This window comes from Grammomys surdaster, unplaced genomic scaffold (assembly GCF_004785775.1).
Source record: "Grammomys surdaster isolate TR1022 unplaced genomic scaffold, NIH_TR_1.0 126185, whole genome shotgun sequence".
Classification (NCBI taxonomy): Eukaryota; Metazoa; Chordata; class Mammalia; order Rodentia; family Muridae; genus Grammomys; species Grammomys surdaster.
In genome coordinates this window covers 729,226-741,057 of record NW_021620991.1, presented here as the reverse complement: position 1 = coordinate 741,057, position 11,832 = coordinate 729,226, and the positions used below count along the sequence as shown (strand labels likewise).

The 11,832-nt window shown below is 51.9% G+C and overlaps 1 protein-coding gene across 3 annotated transcripts in view; it reads left to right on the top strand.

Moving 5' to 3' along the window:
- The window catches only part of Mmel1 (membrane metalloendopeptidase like 1), a 30,598-nt gene that overhangs the window by 13,154 nt on the left and 5,612 nt on the right, over positions 1 to 11,832 (top strand). For 2 of the 3 annotated variants that reach the window (XM_028757817.1, XM_028757819.1), the window contains exons 3-13: positions 3,022 to 3,090; positions 3,622 to 3,681; positions 4,492 to 4,653; positions 4,938 to 5,018; positions 6,246 to 6,341; positions 6,827 to 6,945; positions 7,497 to 7,559; positions 8,962 to 9,096; positions 9,172 to 9,261; positions 10,739 to 10,875; positions 11,220 to 11,313. In XM_028757817.1, the coding sequence (XP_028613650.1) occupies positions 3,022 to 3,090; positions 3,622 to 3,681; positions 4,492 to 4,653; positions 4,938 to 5,018; positions 6,246 to 6,341; positions 6,827 to 6,945; positions 7,497 to 7,559; positions 8,962 to 9,096; positions 9,172 to 9,261; positions 10,739 to 10,875; positions 11,220 to 11,313 (1,106 nt within the window). The remainder of the gene's footprint in view (positions 1 to 3,021; positions 3,091 to 3,621; positions 3,682 to 4,491; positions 4,654 to 4,937; positions 5,019 to 6,245; positions 6,342 to 6,826; positions 6,946 to 7,496; positions 7,560 to 8,961; positions 9,097 to 9,171; positions 9,262 to 10,738; positions 10,876 to 11,219; positions 11,314 to 11,832) is intronic. The other variant, XM_028757818.1, reaches the window with a different exon arrangement.

The window sequence follows — 11,832 nt, the reverse complement described above, 5'->3', positions numbered from 1 at the left end:
GGGAATCCCATCCACTGTAGCCATTCACGTCCTGTGGTTTTAGCTCCAGGGCTGCTGCTTGTCTCCATTTCTTTCTGAGTTCAGGTCTCACTGGCCCAGGCCATCCCTGAGCTTCAGTCTTTCCATATTTGCTTCCTGAACACCATGCTTGACTCAGTGGCTCAGCGGCTGTTCCCTCTCCTCATTTTCTTCCTTTCCCTTCATGTTTTGTAGAGCTTTGAAAGCCTTGCTGACTAGGTTCACTAACATTGGTACTTCTGTTGTGGGGTTCAATGGCTGTCGTGCCTTCATGTCACAGGTCACATGGCTTCCTCAAATTTTTTTGGGCAGTGTTTCATGTATCCTTAAACTGGCTATGTAGAGAGGCTGACCTTGAACTCCTGGTCCTCCCATGTCTATCTCCTGGTCAGTCCTGGGTATCTCCAATGACCTCACTTCCCATATTTCATTTGCATCCAAGTCTTTCCTGTGGCTTCTACTTGCCCAGTGAAGTCCACGGCATATCTGTGAGCTTTCCACCTCTTCTGCAGGATTCTTTAGCTTAGTGACCTGAGACACTGCACAGACAGCCAGTGCTAATACTAGACTCACCCCAGCCCACTCCTCTTGACCATTTGGGGTTCCCTCTTGATTTGCTTATTTGTCTTAGTTAGGGTTTGGTATTTTGATGTTTTGTTGTTTTTTTGTTTGTTTATATATGTTTGTTTTATTTGTTTTTAGATGGGGCCTCACCATGTAACCCTGGTTGGCCTGAAACTCAGAGATCCACCTGCCTCTGCCTCCCAAGTGCTAGGATTAGTAGTGTATGTTGCATGCCTAGCAAGGTTTTGGGGGGTTTTGAGACAGGGTTTCATGTAGTCCAGGTATCTGACCTCAAATTCACTACATAACTAAGGGTGTCCTTAAATTCCTAATTCTCCTGCCTCTACGCCCTCCGTGCCAGATATGGTTTATGTGATGCTGGGAATGAAACCTGGGACTTAGTGCATTCACTAGGCAAGCAGTCTACCAACTGAGCTACACCCTGACTCCTGAGGTTCTTTCCTGATTGTCGACAATATTTGTCCGCTTTACGGGGTGGGGGTGGGGGCGCTAGAAGTAGGAGGTTCTCTGTTCTCCTGTTCTCCTGTGCCTGTGAGCATCACCACAAACTCCCTGAAGGCTATGTGAGCAAGAATCACAGGACAGAGCGTAAATCCTCTGCATCAGGCTCCCCGGGGGATCCTATTCTTCACAGCAGCCCACATGTGCACCCAGAACACTGAAGATGGAAACATACGTGTGACCTGCCTTGCAGCACAGCCTCCCTTCCTGTGCTCCGGCCTGGCTAGTCTTCTGTTGAAAGAGGAGGGTTCTTTTGTGCTTCTGTGTCTACACCTTCTTTGTGATGTTCTAATCTCTCCAGAGGTAGCTTCAGAGGTTTGTGCACCATGTTGAGGTGTGGGTGCTGAGTCTGCAGATACTTTTTTTCTCCTGGTCACGAATTCTCTCACTGGAGGAGTGACTGACTCTGTGAGGTCTAAGGTCCAGTGTCTCACCCTCAGGCTCTGTTCTTGAGATGGCCACACCCCTATAAAGCAGCAGGAGCTCAAGGACCCTACTCCTTCCCTTGACACCCCCCCCCACTTTCATTGCAGATCTGAAGGGTCAACTTTCCTGTCCCTGGAGCTCAGATTTCCCCCTGAAATGTTTCCCTCGGTAGCCCCACAAGATTAGGGTGAAGGGGTAGGCTCCTCAAGGACAGAGTCCACATTGTTATCATAGCTAAGTCAGGTCTGGTTTGTAACAGCCTCATATGTGGAGCAAATGGCCTTCCACATTGCCTAGCCCCAAGGAGCACCCACTGTTGGCAGCACCGTCTACACTAACTGTACCAGGAGCCCTGCATATACAATCATATTCCCTCCTCCTCACAGGTCTGTGTGTCTGACTGTGGGGAATCTCAATACCACACACCAGGTCCGAAGACATCCAGGCTCGACTTGCTGTCGAGAGTCACGTTCAGCTTAAAGCTGGGAAGGAGAGACAGAGTCCAGATACCGTTTGATCTCAAGGTTTATTCATTACAGTGATAAGCGGCAGTTCACAACACACGCACGGAGTGCTTAGCTCAGAAGCAAATGGCGGAGAGGCTCACAGATAAGGCTCCTTCCTCTGGATCCTTTTATCTCAATGCAGCCAAGCGGCAGTCGGTTGTCCTCTGGTTGTAGAGCCAGACGGTACAACGGTCTTCACTGTCCCAGCATCAAGGTCTCTGCTTGTCTGCTGTGAGCCTCTGCTTTTATTAGCTACAAGAGGCAGTCACTCTGTAGTACTACGTCACTGCCTATTGCTTCATTCTTATCTGCTACACACAGAGCTGAGGTGAGCTGGTGGGAGCCGGCTGCTCCTCCAACTCTCACCTACTCCAGGCAGCTGACACGAGCTGGTTGCTCCTCACTGTAACATCCAACTGGGTCTTGTTCTCATTTCTTATTAGCATGCTCTCTATCTACTCTTGCTGTCTCCCAAACCTCCTTCCAGGTCCTGAAGACTCCCATGCTAAACAGTGTCTCTCCTTACATATAGTGGCGGGACAGGGTCGGAGGGGGGGTAGCCTTGAACCTTCAGCAGGCAGTGAGAATACAGAAGTTGTGGGGCGGTGAGGGTTGCCACTAGGGAAGCTCCCTGCCTGCAAGGACCCAATTTTCCTAAATAACCCTATTTATTCCTGTGGCCGGGCTGCAAGAGCAGCCTTCTGTAGGCACATCCCAGGAAGATAGGCAAAGCCTGGGTAGTTCAGGAAGGACAAGAAAATGGGAATGGAGAGCTAGGGGGAAGCTTCCCCTCTCCCACTCAAGCCTAACAGGAAGTGTGAGAAGGAGGAGGAGGAGGAGGAGGAAGAGAAGAGGACAAGTAGACACAGTTCCCCTGCCTCCGTTCCCTGATGTGTGGTGAACACCATAGCCCTGAGTGCTGACATGCAATGGTTCCTGAGGCTCTGAGGTGGACCGAGGGGCTGAGCACTGTGTTTCTCCCCAGGGAAACAGCTGCCCTTCTTAACTAACCTGCTGCACCTCTCCCGGAATGACAGGACGGTTGTAAAACGAGGTAGCCTTTACCTTCCCTGCCAGGCAGCCCTGAGGAGGTGGGCTTAGCATCTGGACCTGCCATAGGTGGGGTCATGTGGATGGGCAGGGAGCAGAGGAGGGATGGGGAAGAGAGGATACTGATACCAGTTGCCAGTAGTTGCTGTACGTAGGATGTCTGGGGACAGCTGGGTACCACCCATGAGGCTGGCTTGATACCACCTATGAATGTACTAACCACAGGGTAAGGATACAGTGGGATAGCATAGCACCTTAGAGCTGCTGGGACAGCAAGGTAGCAGGGCATGAGCAACCACAAGCCCTAAGGGTCCAGGGCCACGGTAGGGGTCCACAGAGGCAGAGAATTTAAAGGGGATTCCAGGTCGCTGCAGCAAGGCTATGCTTCAAACCTATCCTGGAGGTGTCGATGGAGGGTGGGGACAAATAGAGGCCTGCCCCACCTACCCCGCCCCTGCTATACCCCACCACGCCCCCCCCAACCTAAGTAGAACCCTCTGACTCTGCACGCCTCTTGCTTCTTCTGTTCCTCCAGCCCTCAGGGAGTCATCACAGAAAAGTGACATCTGCACCACCCCAGGCTGCGTGATAGCAGGTGAGCTTCTCCCCCTGGCGTGGCCACAAGGCTATTCAGGGGCTGCCTGAAGCCAAGCTGAGACTTTTGTCTTAAAATTGGGTGCTATGGACAGCACTCTGCAGGAGGCAGAAACAGACAAGATTTTGTGGGGAGGTAAGACAGGAGGAGAAAAAGCCTACAGAGACACACAGAATATGGTTTTCTCTGGGTGGATCTTGGAGTCCCACAGTGTTGCTCTCTACGAAATCTTAAGCTACGTGAGGCCAAGATGAACAGCTGGGCAGGATTCTAGGGGTTCCTGGGCAGAGCGCTGTGCAAATAAGCTCAGGCCCTTGTCACCAACATACACCGGATTCTGGGAAACAGCTATCCCATCTGATAAGTAAGAAACCTCAAGGACATGGAGTGAGAAGCCACTGAGACTACAAGACGCAGAAGGGCTATGGAGACATCTGGGAGCCTGGTACCAGTTTAGAGGGCAAGGTCACCAGCTGAGGCCTTTTTCAGAGCAGGAACCATATTCCAATATCAGGTCCTCAGGTGGGAGAAGACAGGAGAGTTCAAGGTCCTGTGGTTTATTAGTGGCAGCCCTACCCCTTGAAGCCACTTGGGCAATTCCTCCCATGTTTCTAGACTCCCTGTGGCTCGGGGAAAGTGACTAACTTTCTACCAAGAGCAGATTGGTAGCTGCCAGTAAGCTGATTGTTGGTATAAATCTCAAACAAACCATCCCCAAAGGGGTGCCGCTGTCTCTCAGACTCAGAGACAAGTGTTGAGGTGTCCACAATTGAGTCTCCTCTCCTCCCTCCACCCCCTTGGAATAAACAGCTGCCAGAATCCTCCAGAACATGGACCAATCAAGAAACCCCTGTGAAAACTTTTACCAGTATGCATGCGGAGGCTGGCTTCGGCACCATGTGATCCCCGAGACCAACTCCCGATACAGCGTCTTTGACATCCTTCGGGATGAGCTGGAGGTCATCCTCAAAGGTGAAGAGTGGCCACCACCGGAGAGCAGGGAGGTGGCGTCGAACCTTGGGTGGGTTCCTGCGAAACATCTCGATTAGCAGGGATGGTGGAGATATCACTGCTTAGGAGTTGAAATGAGCTGTGGTGTCTCTGCTCAGCCCGATGAAGCCCCTTGTCTGTCAGCGGGAACCCTGGGATGCTTACCTAGGGCCAGAAGAGACCAAGGGTTACAGGAGACATGAGTTGTTGACCTGGGCCCTCAACAGTCACCTCAACCTTTGTTCAGCTTTCTCCTCTGCCCACAGGGGTGCTGGAGGACTCCAGTGTCCAGCACCGCCCAGCTGTGGAGAAGGCCAAGACACTATACCGATCCTGCATGAACCAAAGTGAGTAGAACCACCCCCTGCCAGGGCCCAGTCAGCTCCAGAATCACGGCACACACTGAACACCCTGAGGAGAGAGTGGGCACCATGCAGGATACACACAGAAACGTCTGAGTGCTGTGCCTCGCCTGGTCTGGCTCATTAGGCTTTGAATCCCTAGCCTGTGCTTAACACTGCCCAAGGTCATCATTTCTGAATGGCGTGGTTGGGCCCAGCTGTTTCCGCTGGGCATCTCCTAAAGGTTTGAGATGTTTGAGGTTAAGTCCAGTGTACCGCCAATGGGAGTCAGTGGGGCCATGATTTTATGAAGTCATCTCTATTGGAACCCCTACCTGGACCTATCCAGGGCTATCCTATCTCCCCAAATCGTATGGCCAATATGTACCAGACACAGAAAAATCCCTCTGGATTTGCACCTTCATTAAATTTCCAGCCCAAGAGTCTGGGTTCCCAAAGCAGACAGCAGGGCCCTGAGCCTGCTCCTCTGCTTCTAGCCCACCAACCTCAGTAAAGGTCCATCAGCAACACAGAACCCTGCTCCATTTGGCCGAAGCAGCCAGGACTACCTATTTCTCTAATTTTGTCCCTACTTCCAAATTAAGCTGAAACAGAAAGCCAGATATGCCATCATCGAGCCCCATGGGAGGCCTCACCTCTTGTCTCCCACCCACGGCATCTTGAGGCTAGTACCCTCCATCGGAGGAGCCACGTGGCTCCTCCTCTTCTGCCAAACCTTTGTCCCAACCCTGTGTCCCCTCAGTCTCTGCCACATGCCTTGACATGGACATTAGCCCCTTCTTGTTGCCAGCTCTGAAGTGTGGTTTCTGTCATCTGAGAGTTCTCCTCTGTGTCTGTGGTGACTTCTGGATGCGCCCTGTCGGCTTAGTCTTTGCCTGGAGTTCTCTCCAGTTTACTGTCAGAAAAGCACTTCCTTAGAGGGACTTTCCTTAGCCCAAGTCTTTAGACTGCCATCTTGCCATAGATGCAAGTCACACGGCCCCTGCGTGACCTTCTGCCCCTGGGCCTCCCTCCCAGCCACAACTCCTTTCCTAGGCTTGCTCACCAGCTGCCAGCTACCAAGTACCCAACCTCCTTGATCCCAGGGAAGTGTGTACTTCACCAGCAACGTTGGAGTTAAAGTTGAACCTACAAAGAGAGCATGCTCTTGGCTTGTGTCATGGCACCTGAGCCAGCAGAGTCTGAGTAAGGACACATGCCTCCCCTTCCCAGGTGTGATAGAGAAGAGAGACTCTGAGCCCCTGCTGCACGTCTTAAATATGGTAGGAGGTTGGCCTGTGGCCATGGATAAGTGGAACGAAACTGTGGGTAAGTATAGGCCCTGTTTGCATACTTCAGGGAAAGGTCTACCCAACCCCAAAGCTGCCCACAAGCTAACCACCTGCTCTTGGGAAGTCCCAAGAGCTCGTTCCTTCCAGAGCCAATGTAGGGTCCCAAAAGCTGACTTAGGATCCACACTGAGGGGAAGTAGGGAGGGCAGCTGAGACAAGTGCTCACTGCGGCTGGTTCTCTGAAGCTCTGCAGAATCCCTCCTGGTGTTCTAGACGCCAGTCTTCATATCCCTCTATTCGTCCCTTAGACGGCTTCTCCCACCCACACAGGGTGATTCCCTCAGAACCCATTTCCCTAAGGACCGCTTGGAAAACATTCCCTCAGTCCCCAAAGTCCCACAGTGAGTTCACTACCTGAGCCAGGCAGGGTTCCCTATACCCCCAGAATGCTCTGTGCTTAGGCGGCAGTTCCCTGTCTGGAGATGGGCTAGCTGGTCTCCAGCATGGGTGCTAACTCCTCAGGCCCCAAGTGGGAGCTGGAGCGGCAGTTGGCTGTGTTGAACTCCCAGTTCAACAGACGGATCCTCATTGACCTCTTCATCTGGAATGACGACCAGAACTCCAGCCGGCACGTCATTTACGTATGCGATATCCTCGGGGAGTCAGGGTGGGGAACAGGGTCAGCAGGCTCCTCGTGCCTAACAACGCTGGACTTTGGTAGCAAAGCAGGGAGAGACACCAGGATGGTGGCTGGGGAGATCTGTGAGCTTGGTGCATGTGTTCCCTGCCCACAGCTTAGTCTGCAGTGTGAGTTGTGCTAAGCAGAGAGACTGACCCTGTGTTTAGCCTGTTTCTTACCCATTGTGAGGGTTTTGGCACCTGGGCAGGAAGCCTGCAGGAGCCGTAGAAGGAAGGTCAGAGAAGCATACTTTAGGTAGGTAGACTGAGTGATGTGAGTCCTTCTTGTGGGGGACCTATGCCCCATCCAGCCCCTCTCTGACCTCCTTGCAAGTCCCAACCTGCAACCCCCTCTCTCTGTCAGGGAAAGGCTTGGGTTTGGAAGCATCTGCCTTCCACAGGGAACCTGTGTTCTACCAGGCACAGTCCTGGGGGAGGGGACTTCTGCCCGTCTCAGCTAGGCTGCGGGGATCCCCCCATACTTCCAGGAGTCACACCTTCTGTGTGTTTCCAGATAGACCAGCCCACCTTGGGCATGCCATCTCGGGAGTACTATTTCAAGGAGGACAACCACAAGGTAAGCAGGGAGCCTTGAGGGCTCAGATACAGATGTACACATGTCACATGTCTTGGGCCTACCCAGGCTCAGCACTCATGTTTGTCCACTAGCCTTGCTTCCCAAACCAGATGCCCAATTTCCACACTTATGTCAGTCCTGAGGTGAGTGAGCTCATCCAGACAGGCAATCCATTTTTTTTTAAGATTGATTTATTTACTTATGTATTTATTTATGTGCATATAATGTAGCTGTCTTCAGACACACCAGAAGAGGGCATCAGATCTCATTACAGATGGTTGTGAGCCACCATGTGATTGCTGGGAATTGAAGTCAGGACCTCTGAAAGAGCAGTCAGTGCTCTTAACCGCTGAGCCACCTCTCCAGCCCCAGATGACCCATTTAACTTGACTCTCCCATGCAGAATGACGTCCAGTGTCTGGGAGGCCCAGATCTCAGCCTAGGGTGGGCAAAGGCCACAAGCCTGTTATGTAGAGTCAGCTCCTGCATCTGTGGAGAGAAGTCAACTATTAAGTAGACCACAGTGGAAGGAAGAACTTGGAGGGACAGAAAGGAGGCAGAGACAGCAAGGATATCTGTCCAGGAACAGAGTAGGGGTGGGCAGGAGGCAGGAGTGACCCACACTGTAGGGCTGAAGTGCTCATGGGCATCAAGCTGCCGAGATCTGACAGGTGGTTGGGACCAAGAGGAAGGATGGTGTGGTCAAAGAAGGGGGCTGGGAGAAGGTGGCAGGATACAGACAATTGGGCCTGGAACATCCCAAAAGCTTGAGTGTGTGTGGCCCTCAACCTAGTAGCTGGCAGAGCTAAGCACTAGTGGAGGAGTAGTCTGCAGCTTCAGCTAGAGTGAAGGAAGCCCCTGCAAGAACGGCCATGAAGGAAGAAGGATGTCCAGGTGGATAGACAAACATCTTCCCACCCATGGCTGAATCCTGGCTGGGGCAGCCTCAGCATGACACCAATAGCTCAGAACTCACAGAGTGTCTGCAGAGGCCAATCTGGCACTGAAAAACCGTCCTGACCCACAGACCAAGCCTGGTCATGGGTCATCCAATGAAAATGAACAGGGACCACAGTTTTGGTCCTGAGCTGGCTGGCTGGCATAGCCAGGGCATGTGACTCCATACCAAGTTTAGGAAGTAGGCCCAGACCACAGAACACAAAGGCTATCATGCAGGCTTGTCCCTCGAGGGGTATCAAGTGTGGACAGTCCCCATGCTCTCTTCTGTGCTCTCTGTGCTGGAGCCTGTTGGGGAAGCTAGAAGGGCAAGCTTCCAGGGGCTGCTCCATGTCACACCCTGCCCCCACCCCCACCCCCAACCCCACCCCCACTCCCACAGAGTGCTCCACGGTGGCCCAGGTGTCTAAAGCCACCCAGCTCCATCCATTGCCCTTTGTCCCAGGTCCGGGAAGCCTACCTGCAGTTCATGACGTCGGTGGCCACTATGCTGCGGAAAGACCTGAACCTGCCCACGGAGAGCACCATGGTGCGGGAGGAAATGGCACAGGTGCTGGATCTGGAGACCCATCTGGCCAACGTGAGGCAGGGTTGTGCTGGGGGGCTCGGGCTAGGTGCTGAGTACCACACCATGTGACCCCTGGTCCCCACACAGGCCACAGTACCCCAGGAGAAAAGGCATGATGTCACCGCACTGTACCACCGAATGGACCTATTGGAGCTGCAGGACAGGTTTGGTCTGAAGGTGAGGCCCAGGCACCCACCCACTGGCCCAGCCCCAACCCATCTGGGTACTCATTCCCTGGAAAGCTACTCCTGGCTCTAATGGGGTATTATGGTTGGCACTCAGGTAGAAAGTACCTTTAAACGAGTACAGGCTGGAGAGATGGCTCAGTGGTTAAGAGCACTGACTGCTCTTCCAAAGGTCCCGAGTTCAATTCCCAGCAACCACATGGTGGCTCACAACCATCTGTAATAGGATCTGATGTCCTATTCTGGTGTGTTTGAAGACAGCTACAGTTTACTCATATGAATGAAAAATAAATCTTAAAATAGGAAGATTCCAGCAGGACAACCATTGTTGCCCTGGGACAGGCCTCCTCCCTAGGACAAGATAGAGCTGCTCTAAAAGGCCGTGTCAGAGAGAGGACAGGGCTGGGACAGGGCCCGGGTCAGAAGTAAGTGATTGGGCCTGCGGCCCCTCCCTACTGACCAGAACATCTAAATAAGCACTTGGATCTATATTTCTCTGTCCAAGGACAGGACAGAAAAAGCCTAAGAGAGCCCTCATCACACCCAGTGTATCTCGTCCCATGTCCCTGGATTTGAAGGTCATGGCTATAGACAATACTCAGGGATTAAGAACCTGCACTTTCAGAGGACCAGCATTCAGTTCCCAGCACCCACCCCAGGCAGCTCACAACTCCAGCTCCAGGGATCCAGTGTTCTTTTCTTATTTCCACAGACACCCACAGATACGCAATCACACTACCCACACACATAGAAAAAATTAAAATAAATCTTCAGTTAAGCAATAAATTCAAGCCAGGCATGGTGGTGCAGGCCTTTAATCCCAGCACTCAGGAGGGAAAGGCAGGTGGATCTCTGAGTTCCAGGACAGCCAGGGCCACACAGAGAAGTCCTGTCTCGAAAAAACCAACCAACCAAACAAACAAACAAAAAACCGCACACATAAGCTCCTCAAAGCATTCTCAAGAGCAGTTCTAGGCCAGCCTGAGTAGAGGTCATGTCTCAAAACATTTTTTCACAAAGTAGTTAAAGTTACACCATTAAGCTCAACACTGTGGAATATTTACTAAGAGTAACCATGACCATAGGACAGGGAGAGTTTAGTAATGGAGCTCCATCCTACCATGTATGACATCCTGTGTTCAGTCTTCAGCATGAGTACTTAAAAAAATGTTTAAACAAAAATCAATATCCCACTTACGTAGTATATATACGTAAGACTGTCATATTTTTACTTGGGTCATTTTTGCTAAGTCACACTTGCTCAGCATTTTCTCGCCAACTACACTTAATTTTTCAAATATTATGCATAGACTCTTGACAGCTTCTCAGCCTCTGGAGAAATGTTGGTCACTCTTGGTCCTACTGACAGTCCTTTCTCCAGTTTCCCGAACGTTCTTTAGTGAGACCTGGGTTTCCTACATGCATGGGCTGCCCGCCCCTTTCTTCCTCCCCTACCTCTCTCTCTACAGGGGTTTAATTGGACTCTCTTCATACAAAACGTGCTGTCTTCTGTCGAAGTCGAGCTGCTCCCGGATGAGGAAGTGGTGGTCTATGGCATCCCCTACCTGGAGAATCTTGAGGACATCATTGATATCTACCCTGCACAGTGAGCCCAGGGGAAGTTCCACAGGGCCCCAGCATCTTTGTCCCTGGCCCACAACACACACACACACACACACACACACACACACACACACACACACAGTTACTGCTTCCGGGAGAAGATCCTATCCAGCACTTTTTCTCCAGCATGAGGAACACAGAGGTTCAATTTTGGTGTTCACAGTGCCTCACCCTGGTAATGAGTGCTCTGTAAAGCATGAGGGATAAGCAGGGTTAACTCTTGGAGAATCGAGAACCATGCTGTGAAACCTGCTGGCTAACCCATGTCCCCTCTCTTCCTTGCCAGACAGCCATTCACCTATCTCATTTAACCTGTGCTTCCTCTAGGACCATGCAGAACTACCTGGTGTGGCGCCTGATACTAGATCGCATTGGCAGCCTGAGCCAGAGATTCAAAGAAGCCCGGGTGGACTACCGCAAGGTGAGTGCATCCTGGAGATGAAGCTCCGGCCCAGGCAAGCCTTCCAGAGTCCATTTCAGCCCATGAAACTGAGGGTCATGCACTGTCATCCCTTGGGTCTGAGATGGGAACCTGGTAGATAAGGGCCCTGCCCTACTAGGGCAGTCAATGGCCAGCAGCCAACAAAGCAGAAGCCTGAGCTGTCAAAAGCAAGTGTGGCCAGAAGAGGGACCAGGAAGAGAGACTAGAAAGGGCAAGAGGCTGGAGAAGAGAAACAGCCACAAGGCTTCTTTATGGGCAGGACACCCACGATTCAAGAAGGAGTCGCAGGGTGCAGAGTTCTCTATGGCCTGGTTTGAGCTCAGGGACCAGGTCTGAAGGGAATATACCTTATGCTTCAGCATCTCTGGGGGCTGAGAGGAAGGGAACACTACAGCCACTACCACGAGGGGAACCCAGATCTAGAGAGCTGGTAGCCAAAGCTATGCATATTTCCAAGCGTTTGCTCCAGGATCAATGTTAGCCCTAAGCTTTGGAAAA